General features: G+C 44.0%; 1 protein-coding gene across 4 annotated transcripts in view; it reads left to right on the plus strand.

Annotated features, from left to right (window-relative positions):
• Window positions 1-12998, plus strand: part of LOC119970383 (guanine nucleotide-binding protein G(q) subunit alpha) — a 318243-nt gene that overhangs the window by 215113 nt on the left and 90132 nt on the right. For all 4 annotated transcript variants that reach the window (XM_038804914.1, XM_038804913.1, XM_038804916.1 and 1 more), the window contains exon 3: window positions 4405-4559. In XM_038804914.1, coding sequence (XP_038660842.1) covers window positions 4405-4559 — 155 coding nt within the window. The remainder of the gene's footprint in view (window positions 1-4404; window positions 4560-12998) is intronic.

Here is a 12998-nt window from a genome sequence, read left to right on the forward strand (position 1 = left end):
CCCCTACAACGCAATCCCCCACAACTATCATGGGATTTTCTGGGTCCCGTCCCCCTACAGTACGAGGGTGACCTATCTCCTCCCTCGACCCCAAAGAGAAACTCCCAATAGAAACCTCCATAAGAGAGACCCCTGCCTGGAAGCACCCCCTTACAGAAACCCCTGCTAGAAAACAGTTCAGACAGACAGACAGTGAAAATATTTTAAAGTTCACAGGTGCAACACACCTGCTGACCCAGGCAGAAAAAACACGACTTATAAATTCCTATAAATAGAAACATGCTATCGGGGCTTTTTAATCTTGCACTCGTCTAGACAGATTCACAAAAATACTAAATCTCAAAGGGAAAAACAATTTATATTGCATGAGAAGAGAGTTGTGCTTGGTTGATAAGTGGACTCCGATTGATAGTGGCATTGCCATGGCAAATTCATCAGGGAACAGTTAACTGTTCAGCATTTGTTTAAATTCAAACCAGGTCAGTTAATTTTGATTGGTAAAGGCAAAGAACCAGAGAATGGCTCTTCCCCAAGCTTTGTTTAGTTGTAATCGGCTCTATGCTTTGACATGTTGAAATGTGGAACAGGCTTGAAGGCTGAATGATCATTCCTGCTCCTATTTCCTCTCTAACTAAGATATTTTCTTTGGTGTTAGGAAAGGGAGGGAAGGATATTGAGGAGAATTTTCTGCTTGGCATTCAACATGGAGGAACACTGCTTTATCAGCTGATGGTGCCCGGTACGTGGTAATCAGCAGGAGGTTTAGCAGGAGGTTTCCTTGCCCATGTTTAACCTGAAGTCATGAGACTTCATAGGGTCCAGAGCCAATGTTGAGCACTCCCAGGGCAACACCCTTCCAACTATATACCACTGTGCCGCCACCCCTGCTGGGCTTGTCCTGCCGGTGAGACAGCACATACCCAAGAATGGTGATGGTGGTGTCTGGGACATTGCCTGTAAGGTATGATTCTGAGTATGACTCTGTCGGCCTGTCGCTTAACTAGTCTGTGAGACAGCTCTCTCAGCTTTGGCACAAGCCTTCAGATGTTAATAAGGAGGACTTTGCAGGGCTGGGTTTGGCGTTGTCATTTCCGGGGCCTGGTTTGATGCCGGGTGGTCGATCCGGTTTCACTCCTTTTTTGTGTTTATGTAACGGTTGAACACATCTGAGTGGCTTGCTCGGCCATTTCGAAGGGCATTTAAGAGTCAGTGTTGATCTTTGAGTTTTCTCTGCTTTTTTAAAGAAATCAATGACTTGCAGGCCCATTTTGTCGATGTGAACTGTTGGATAAGGAAGTAGCATATTTTTATTGATCTCAATATTGCTGATCTAGTCATTTGGCCAGTGGCGTACTGGGCCTATGCTTTCATCTATGATTCTGTATACAATACTACATCTTCTAATCTTGCCTTTACATGCAGAGAGACCATGAGAACAAGGTAGTTAGTTCCCAATTGGTACGCAAGAAACCCGATGTAGGAAATTCTAAGGACAAGCCACTCTGCTACATTTGATGTACTTCTAGGGTTGCTAACTCTGGTTGTAGGCACTCCCGCGGGGTTAATCGTGTAATCTGACCGACTCTCGAGAGTGGCAAGAAAGGAAACTAAATTTGGGGGAATGATTTTGAGGGGAAATCAGATTTTGGAAAATATTTGATTCCATAAGTAACAAATGGTAACTGCCTGCAATTGCACTAATAACTAATACTAATATTGGTAACATGCTGATGCTCCTCATAACAGTAATACAATAACTCCTTGTCTACACGTAATGCATAAAAATATGTATAATGCCAATATCCTGACTGTAATCCAATGATATTTACTCTGAATCCATGGCCAGAAATTCCATGCTTTCCATAAGGTGTGATCAGGATCCCAAGTTGATGCCACTTTTAATAGGCCCATCTCTTTTTCTGCCCCTTTTTGGGCTGTGTTTTTGTGTGAAGGTGATAATTTTGAAATGGATGCCTTAGAGCTGATTTGTATTTGTGCTTCACATGTCAAATCCAGCTGGGGCAGACTGCCCTGAGCCAAAGAGGGAGATTGTGCAAAAGCAGTGGACTTTGTGTTTGGACCACTTTTCACAGGGGACATAATCTGAAATTGAGTTTATCACCAGCATTTCCATACCACTCCATGAGCTTGGATTCGATGAAGGAGAGCGTTCATAGAAATGACTGCACAAGAGAAGGCCATTCAGACCCCCATGCTGGCACTCTTTCCAGTAGCCCTCCTCTCCCAGATGCTTTAATGTACCTCTTTTTGCAAAATGTATTCCTTTCCCTTTTTAGACTGCCTTAGTAGTCACAAGTTGTGACGGACCATATGATATAATAGCCTTCAGTTCAAGAATCTCCCTCCTCCCTTTCCTTTTGGTTCTTCCAAAGAAGCCCTTTGTGTTTGTTTCCTAGTTTCCTGGGGGCATACCAATGTAAAAAACCCAGGTTTCACTTTTCAGGTTGCCTCAGTGCCTCGACCACTCAACAAGTTGCTGCTGCTGTTCTTGATCGTTCAGGAAAGCCCACCCACCTCCAATCCCCTGATTCTTTCAAGCCATTTCCTTCTTTACTTGAGCCCCTATTTCCAAGTCTCCAACTTCCTAGTCTCCTCTTCTCTCAATTCCCCAGTCTCCACCTCTCTGTGAAAGCCCCTTTCCCCAGTCTCCACCTCACCCCCCCAGCCAACCTAGTACTCAGCAGAAATCATTGACCAGTTCCTTAGAAAAGACTGACAAATTAATTTGTTTAAAATTAATGTTGTACAATTTCGTTCTGACTCCTGATGCCCCACTCATTCAGTTTATGGAATGAGATTTTGTGGAACAAAAAAGTGATGTGTGAATTATTATTATTATGTAAATTGGCCAGCATCTTGTGGCAAGGAAGAGATAGCCCTAATTTTGCACAAATACATTATTTCACCCTTAACCACCCTGTGTTTCATTCACATTCATTGGCCTTTAAATTTGTCTCACAAAGTTTATGCTAGAATTAATTATGCAATACCCTTTCAACTACGTAAAAACTAAGAACAGGACCGGAATAGGCAATGGCCACTCAAGACTGCTTCTCCATTCAGTCCAAAGATGTGCAGGTTAGGTGTATGGCCACGCTAAATTGCCCCTTTGTGGTCAATGTTAGGTGGGGTTACAGGAATAGGACGAGGGTGTGGGCCGAGGTAGGGTGTTCCTTCAGAAGGTCGGTGCGGACTCGATGGATCGAATGGCCTCCTGCACTGTAGATTCAATCTGATCATGTCTGATCTTCTGTCTCAACTCTACTTTTTCCTGCTCACTCCCCATATTCCCGATTCCCTGAGAGTATCAAAACTTTCTCTCCCAGCCTTAAATACTCAACAGTGGAGTATCCAAATCCCTCTTGGGTGCAAAGTTTCACAACCATGTCAGTGAAGAAATTGTTCTCATCTCAATCATAAATAATTGATCTCTTATTCTGACATTGTGTCCTTGTGTTCTAGACTCCCTAACCAGAGGAAACTACTCTTAATTGTCTACCATGTCAAGCCTCTTCGGAGTCTTGCATATTCAATGAGATGGTCTCACATTTTTCTAAACCCTGGGAAACATAGGCCCAATTTACTGAGCCTTTCATCATAGAGGAACTAATCATGTGAACCTTAGGTTCCCTGCCTCCAAGACAGACTATTATTATCTAATTATGGAGATCAAATCTTCATGCTGTAATCTAGGTGTGGCCTCAGCAACGCCTTGTCCAATTGTAGCAATTGTACTTCAATCCCCATACAATACAGGTGAACTATGTTCTTTGCACAAGCACACCCAAGTCTCTCTGTACATGAGCATTTAAGAGTTTCACGCCTTGGAAAAATGTTTTACTTTTTAATCTAAGTACACAAGTGAATGACCGTGCAAGTTTCAGCAGTATTACACTCCATCTGCCACTTTGTTGCCCACATACTTTTATATATTTCTTTGCAGTTGCTATTTATTTTTTCAATCCTTAAATCTAATTGATGAAGGAATATCTCAGATACGCCGTTGTACTTGTTATGTCATTATCTGCTTTCACTTCTAGCAATTTACAGGGCAAAGAGTTTTCAATCTGAAGGGTGCAGAGGCAAATCTAACTAATCTAGGCAAATCTAAGCACGAGATGATAGGAATGACTGATTTCAGGAATTTCAGTCATTCTGGGAGGGTTGGAAACCCTATGCACATTCTAATGCGTAGCTCAATGAGAGCTCCGCATCAGTTCCTAGCCCATCCTGACGATCCGAGAATGGCACGTCACGTTTAATTTAAAAGAGCAATAATGGGGCATTTGTAGTGTATGTTTGGTCATATGTTTTGAAATATTTACAATGGGAAAGAGACCTTGCAAAACCTTTAAACTGAAGTATTGATTTTTTTGTTCACAGGCACATGCACAGTTAATTCGTGATATTGACGTAGAAAAGGTGACAACATTTGATAACCCCTATGTGGAAGCAATAAAATGTTTATGGATTGATCCAGGCATCCAAGAGTCCTATGACAGACGGAGAGAGTATCAACTGTCTGATTCCACTAAATAGTAAGTTTACAAATCTAATTGCACTAACTTATGTATAAACACTTTATTTCTCATCCAAGATACAAACAAAAATGTGTGCTCCATTGACAGAACGAGAATATAAAGTTTCTGGTGACCAGTTAAATTCATAACTTCATGTTGTATGCTTGTTATGGTTAATGGGATGACTAAAGTTCAAAGCTACATGTCGTCATCCCACTCCAAGTGCCACTGGCCCATCATCCCCAAGGCAAGCAAAACATGTAACCCAAACTCGTAAAACATCTTCATGTACTATTGCTACATTTTTGGTTCACTTTCCAAATGCACATCTGGCCGAAAGCCCATGTATATGCTAGTTCACAGGTATCTTTCCGTGGATAATCTTTGCTTTGAAGTGAATGTGTATACACATCGAGTTAAGAGACAACAACACTGGGGAAATAAAACAACATAATGATGATATTGAGTTTTCAAAGTAGAATTGGGCATTCCAGGCCAGGTATAGCTTGCATTAGATGAAAATTAAAGTTTCATGTCATTAATCCTCTGTTGGAGTATATAAGTGTTAGATGTCTACAGCACAGAAAAGGTCTTTCGACCCATCGTGTCTGTGCCAGTCAAAAACAACCACCAAAGTATTCTAATCCCATTTTTGAGCACTTGGCCCATAGCCGTGTATGCTTTGACATTGCAAGTTCACACCTAAATACTTCTCAAATGTTATGTGGGTCTCTGCCTTCATCACCCTTTCAGGCAGCGAGTTCCAGGCTCCCACCACCTTCTGGGTGGAAAGGTTTTCCCCGACATCTCCTCTAAACCTCCTGCCCCTTAAATCCAAACACTGGTCATTGATCCCTCCACTAAGAGGCAAAGCTTCTTCCTGTCTACTCTATCAATGCCCCTCGTGATGATGTTATACAACTCAATCATGGCCCCCTTCAATCCCCTCTGCTCCCAGGAAAACAATGCCAGTCTATCCAATCTCTCTCCATAGCTAAAACTCTCCAGCCCAGGCAACACCCTGGTAAATCGCCTCTGCAACCTTTCCAGTGCTATCACATCCCTTCTACAATGTGGATTCCAGAACTGCACACAATACTCTAGCTGTGGCCTCACCAATGTTTTACATCATTCCAGCATAACCTCCCTCCTCTTTAACTCTGCCTCAGCTAATAAGAGCAAGTATACCATATGCCTTCTTAACACTGTATCTACCTTAAGTGACCAGTGTACATGCACGCCAAGGACCCTCTGATCCTCGGTGCTTACCAGGGTCCTGCCTTTATCATGTATTCCCTTCCCTTGTTTGTCCTGCTGAAGTGCATCACCTCACATTTATCCGGATTTAATTCCATTTGCCACTGATCAGCCCATCTGACCAGCCTGTCTATATCCTCCTGTAACCTAAGCCTACCTCCTTGGTACTTTCCACCCCACCAATTTTCATATAATCCACAAACTTACTAATCAACCCTCTTGCATTCATGACTAAACCATTTATATAAACCACAAACAGCAAGGGCCCCATCACTGATCCCTGTGGGACCTCACTGGACACAGAAAAACACCCCTTGACCATCATCCTCTGCTTCTTGCCACTCAGCCACTTCTGGATCCAATTCATCAAATGTCCTTGGATCCCATGGGCTCTTACTGTTGCTATCATATGGGACATTATCAAGTAGACTGTGTCAAATGCATTGCCTTCATCTATACACCTGGTCATCTCTTTGAAAATTCAATCACGTTGGTCAGGCATGACCTCCTTTAACAAAGCCATGCTGACTGTTCTTGATTAATCCCTGCCTCTCCAAATGCAGATTAATTCTATCTCTCAGAATTGCTTCCAATAGTTTCCGCCTCACTGAGGTTAGACTGATTGGTCTGTAGTTTCCTGGTTTATCCCTTTCTCGGTCAAAAGGATGGGATTTAAGAGAGCATTTGCAAATTTTTTTAAAAGTAGAAGGTTTAGGATTGAGGTTCCACAGGATATGGTTGAGATGAATTTGAGCTCTCCCATTAATTGAACAGAATTGTCCCACACAGTTGGAGGACACAAGCTAGTGGAGGTGACAGAGATGTGGGAGGGTAGGTCATGAAGGGACTTTTAGATCCAGACAAGAAAGTTTAAATTCCATGAGACTGGAGTAAGGAGATATTGTATTTCGGTGGATATGGGGATGATTGGCCTAGTGACCACAGGACAAGCTGAAATTCAAATCAAGAGAAGTGTGAAATTATTAATTTTGATGGGAAGGACGTGGAGAGGCAATAGAAACAAAATAACACAATTTTAACAGATGTGCAGCCACACAGCGTTCTAGGGGTATGCAAGTCTTTGAAGATGGCAGTGTAAATTGAGAATGCCCTTTATACAAACAGAGTATGAAAGTAAGGAAGTTACATGGAGAGACTAGAGAATCCAGACTGTTGTCCTTAAGAATTGTGAAGGTTGGGGAAGACCTGCTGGAGGTGTTCAAAATCACAATGGGTTTGTTTGAATACATGAGCAGAAGCTGTCAGTCACCAAATGAACCAAATTTAAAATAAATGGTAAAAGAACCAGCGGTGGTGTGCAGCACATTGCTATGATCTGGAATGCACTGCCTGAGAAGGTAGTTGAAGCAGATTCAAGGATCATTTTCAATCGGTAGTTAGGTAGATAAAGGAGAAAGGTTGTTGGGCCATGGAGAAGAGCAGAGGACTGGGATCAATTTAATAGCTTTTTCACAGAAAAAGGCTTTGTCCAATGTTGTATGTTTAATTTAAATTCTATCCTTGAAGATAGAATGGTTAAAGCACAGAAGACCATTTGCCAGTCTTGACTTTGCCAGGTCTCTAAATGCTATTCAGCTAGTCCCACGCCCCAGTCTTTTCCCCTTAGTCGCCAAATTTTCTCCCTCCAGTTAATCCAATTCCCTTTTGAAAGCCACAATTGAATCTGCCTCCACTGCACACACAGGCAATGTTTTCCAGATCTTAATCACTTGCTGTGTATTTAAAAAAGAAAGTGTTTCCTCATTTCATTGTTCCTTTTGCCATTCAACTTAAATTCGTGTCCTCTTTTTCTTGACCATTCTGCGAATGGGAACAGTTACATCCTATCTGCTCTGTTCAGACCCTTCATGATTTTGAATAATTTTATCAAATATACTGCAAATTTGTTGCTCTTGATAATTCTTGTGAATCTTTCCTGCGCCTCTTCCAATGTCTTCACATCCTTTGTGCCAACCCAGACTTTGGCTGACTCAGGCAGAGTATTTGAGGACCAAGGTCTCGACCAAAATGGAGAATGTTCATTCGGAAAGGCACCTAACATATTGATACACTTTGTTGTGAACATACAGGGGTGAAGTAGAGGCATCAGAGACAGCACACACATCTCCCAACAACTTACCGACTTGATCTTCCGCACAGCACCTGCCTCGCCTATAACGTAGTCTGAAGATTGCACATTGGTCTGATCAGCCAACTCAGAACCCATGAAAACTGGAATGGTAGCAAGTCGTCCTGGATCCTGAGGAATTGTCCAAGAAGAAGTCATCCTTTCTGAAGTGTGGTGTCCTGGATTGGGGAGACTACTCTAGCTGAGGTGGAAACAGCATTACTTAAAGGCTCACCATAACTTCCTTGCATTTGTACTCCATGTCTCGATTTATAAAGCACAGGATCTCATATGCCTTACTACTTTTTCAACCCATCGTGGTACCTTCAATGAATTATGCATTTATACCCCCAAGTCCCTCCGCTCCGGAACGCCGTATAGAATTGGACCCATTATTTTATATTGCCTCCCCTCGTTCTTCCTAGCAAAATGAATCACTTCACACTTTCTGCATTGAATTTCAGCAGTGCATCATTTGACTTATTGCCATCTAGGCAGTCTAACAGGACAGTTAGTCATAGAAATAAAGGAAGCGACAGGGTGTTGCCCGTGTTCATTTGAGGAAAATGACTGTGGATGAAACTGAACAGCAGTATTTGAAATTTGTGCGATATCTGTCAATGAACCTCACTAATTTTTTTTAAAATTTAGAGTAACCAATTCATTTTTCCAATTTAAGGGTAAATTAGCATGGCCAATCCACTGAACCTGCACATCTTTGGGTTGTGGGGGTGAAACCACGCAGAGAATTGGAGAATGTGCAAACTCCACACGGACAGTGACCCGGAGCCGGGATCGAACCCAGGTCCTCAGCTAACCACTGCTCCACCGGGCCGCCCAAACCTCACTAATTTCAATGCCGTTTACACCACTGAATGAGAAACAAGAAACTGGGCCCCAAATTTAGTTGACAGTGCCATCTACTGAGTAGTGAAATCAGCTTGATGACTTGTATTTTCACTCAGACTTGTCTCGTTCAATTGAAATAGTGCTTTGTCCAATTTTTGATTTGCCCATTTTGCTGGAACAGGAGAGATTAATACTTTGGTGCTGTCTATTTATATGTCATCTCAAGAGCAAGAGTTTTACTCCAGATTTTAAGCAATTAGAACATAGAAAAATACAGCACAGGACAGGCCCTTCGGCCCACGATGTTGTGCCGAACTTTTGTCCTAGATTGAGAACAAATTAATCTACACCTCATCATTCTTCCATAATCCATGTACCTATCCAATAGCCGCTTGAAGGTCCCTAATGTTTCCGACTCAACTACTTCCACAGGCAGTGCATTCCATGCCCCAACTACTCTCTCGATAACGAACCTACCTCTGAAATTTCCCCCCTATATCTTCCACCATTCACCTTAAATTTATGTCCCTTGTAATGGTTTGTTCCACCCGAGGAAAAAGTCTCTGACTGTCTAATCTATCTATTCCCCTGATCGTCTTATAAACCTCTATCAAGTTGCCGCTCATCCTTCTCTGTTCTAATAAGAAAAGGCCAAGCACCCTCAACCTTTCCTCGTAAGACCTACTCTCCATTCCAGGCAGCATCCTGGTAAATCTCGTTTGCACCTTTTCCAAAGCTTCCACATCCTTCCTAAAATGAGGCGACCAGAACTGCACAATACCATAGAACAATTGGAAGAAGGGGTGTTGATAGCTTGATTTGTTTATTCTCATTCCCTCTTCTGTTCCTTTCACAAAAGGGAGGGATGCTTGAAGCTGCAAATCTCTCTGTAACAAATATACCACATTGCTACTGTTAATGAAAGCTTTTTTGCCTAATCCATTTGAAGATTTTTACTTATTTTTCGAGGAGATGTTGGTTTACTGCACATCAACCATAGCTGGTGCTTGTCTGCTTTCTGATGACCTGAAATAACTGATACAGTCTTTTCTTTTCAATTACAATTGCACATTTAAAATCTTAAACAGGAGTAAAGTTCTGGTAGAGACAACAAAATGGTGTATTCTACTAATGTTAGTCACATTTGAAATGGTGAACTAAGCAGAATAGCAGCATTATTCCTTGCGTTGAAAAATATTTACGGACTTCCGGGTATGGTGATCTGCTGAGCAGACGTACATCAGGTGGCTCTCCTCCCAACCAGAACCAAAAAAGTCACTGACAAATTTTGCCTGAAAAACCAATAACAAAACAACCCGAAGGGAGGAAAAGGAACAACGTGGCGGAAAGGGCCACAAGCAATGAGCGGACTAACCACGAGGCGAGGAGGCCCTGGCCGCCAAAGAGCGGCCTGGACAAAGAACAGATGAGGCAATGATGAAGGCGTGTCGGAGGAGGATCGCTGAAAGAGACAGAATCAGACACTCATAGACATTATTATATATTTGCGTGGGACTGTACTGCCTCATTCTGATCAGAAAGACCGTTCACTGGAGAGAGCGAGGACAGGGAAAAGCAGGTGAGGGGGCAGACAGGGAAAACGGGCAGTTGGCAGCCATAGACAAAGGGCTACACCAGCCCTGGGAGGGGAGCCACCATACTAGCAGGGAGGGCAAGCACGGGAAGACGGGCAGTAAGGGGGGCCACGGCACACCTCTTGGCAGAGGGGTAGGGAGGGGGAACACTGGGGAGGGACAGCAAAGTGGGCCACGAGGAGGGGAGAATGGGGGGGCAGGAGGGAACAAAGAATACGTAGGTTATAGGACAGGAAAGAAGACTTGGCACTCGGATTGGATTTTGCAAACACGGAGCAAGCCGAGGAAACAAGATGGGACCGTAAGCAGCCTCTTTGGAGAGTCCCTAAACAAAGGGAGACCCTTTTGCAGGGGCTCTCCCACATGGCGTACACATAGTTGGCGGCCATGTTGGGTGCCCCCTGGACAAAGGGAAACCCCCGGGGGCACAGAGGCCCTGGCTCATGGTGCGAACGGTGACCGCAGTTTTTTGGACAGCCCCTGAACAAAGGGGAACCACGGAGTACATGGGCGCGTCCACCACCTAAGTGTGGCTGATCCCGCAGGAACAGGGGGAGAGAAACCCCCCATCAGGATAGTCCTCTGGAATAGAACATAGAACGATACAGCGCAGTACAGGCCCTTCGGACCTCGATGTTGCACCGACATGGAAAAAAACTAAAGGCCATCTAACCTACACTATGCCCTTATCATCCATATGCTTATTCAATACATTTTTTAATGCCCTCAATGTTGGCGAGTTCACTACTGTTGCAGGTAGGGCATTCCACGGCCTCACCACTCTTTGCGTAAAAAACCCACCTCTGACCTCTGTCCTATATCTATTACCCCTCAATTTAAGGCTATGTCCCCTCGTGCTAGCCACCTCCATCCGTGGGAGAAGGCTCTCGCTGTCCACCCTATCTAACCCTCTGATCATTTTGTATGCCTCTATTAAGTCACCTCTTAACCTTCTTCTCTCTAACGAAAACAACCTCAAGTCCATCAGCCTTTCCTCATAAGATTTTCCCTCCATACCAGGCAACATCCTGGTAAATCTCCTCTGCACCCGTTCCAAAGCTTCCACGTCCTTCCTATAATGAGGCGACCAGAACTGTACGCAATACTCCAAATGCGGCCGTACTAGAGTTTTGTACAGCTGCAACATGTCCTCATGGCTCCGGAACTCAATCCCTCTACCAATAAAGGCCAACACACCATAGGCCTTCTTCACAACCCTATCAACCTGGGTGGCAACTTTCAGGGATCTATGTACATGGACACCGAGATCCCTCTGCTCATCCACACTACCAAGAATCTTACCATTAGCCAAATATTCCGCATTCCTGTTATTCTTTCCAAAGTGAATCACCTCACACTTCTCCACATTAAACTCCATTTGCCACCTCTCAGCCCAGCTCTGCAGCTTATCTATGTCCCTCTGTAACCTGCAACATCCTTCCGCACTGTCTACAACTCCACTGACTTTAGTGTCGTCTGCAAATTTACTCACCCATCCTTCTGCGTCCTCCTCTAGGTCATTTATAAAAATGACAAACAGCAACGGCCCCAGAACAGATCCTTGTGGTACGCCACTCGTAACTGAACTCCATTCTGAACATTTCCCATCAACTACCACTCTCTGTCTTCTTTCAACTAGCCAATTTCTGATCCACATCTCTAAATCACCCTCAATCCCCAGCCTCCGTATTTTCTGCAATAGCCGACCGTGGGGAACCTTATCAAACGCTTTACTGAAATCCATATACACCACATCAACTGCTCTACCCTCGTCTACCTGTTCAGTCACCTTCTCAAAGAACTCGATAAGGTTTGTGAGGAATGTTAGGGGACTTAACGTCCCAGTGAAAAGATCCAGAGTCTTCGCTCACTTAAGCTTGAAGGCCGACACAATCTTCCTGCAGGAGACTCGCCTGAGGGAGAAAGACCAATTGTGAGTAAGCAAGGGCTAGGTGGGACAGAATTAACATTCATGCTAGCCATTCTGATTAGCACGGAGACAAGGATGATTACGGACCAAGGGGGACGGTACATCATGGTCAACGGTGTTCTAGACGGGGCACCGGTAGTACTGGTACATGTGTACGCGCCCAACTGGGACGACACAGACTTAATAAAGAAGACCATGGCGGAAATCCCCAACATTGACACACACCGACTGATTATAGGGGGCGGCTTTAACTGCGTACAGGATCGCTGACTGACAGATGGAACCTCAGAGTAGGGAAACGGCAGGCATGGCTAGGGAACTAGGAACATTCATGGAACAGATGGGGGCGGTGGACCCATAGCGATTCCTACATCCCGGTGAGAGGGAATTCTTGTTCTTCTCACTGGTCCACAAGATATACACCTGGATTGACTTTTTGCAGTGGGGAAATCGGTGCTTCTAGAAATAGTAAGAGCGGAATACTCCTGGAATGGGAAGCACTGAAAGCTGTAATCAGGGGAGAAATTACAGACTACAAGGCTCGCAGAGACACGGAAGAGAGGGTAGCCAGGCAACAATTGATCAACTCCACCCTGGAGGTCGACCGAAAGTACTCTGAGACCCCAACCCTGGAGCTTCTAGAGAGGAAAAAGCTACAAACTGACTTTAACCTGCTAACCACTAGGAAAGCAGTACAC

Source organism: Scyliorhinus canicula, chromosome 8 (genome assembly GCF_902713615.1).
Source record: "Scyliorhinus canicula chromosome 8, sScyCan1.1, whole genome shotgun sequence".
NCBI classification, from domain to species: Eukaryota; Metazoa; Chordata; class Chondrichthyes; order Carcharhiniformes; family Scyliorhinidae; genus Scyliorhinus; species Scyliorhinus canicula.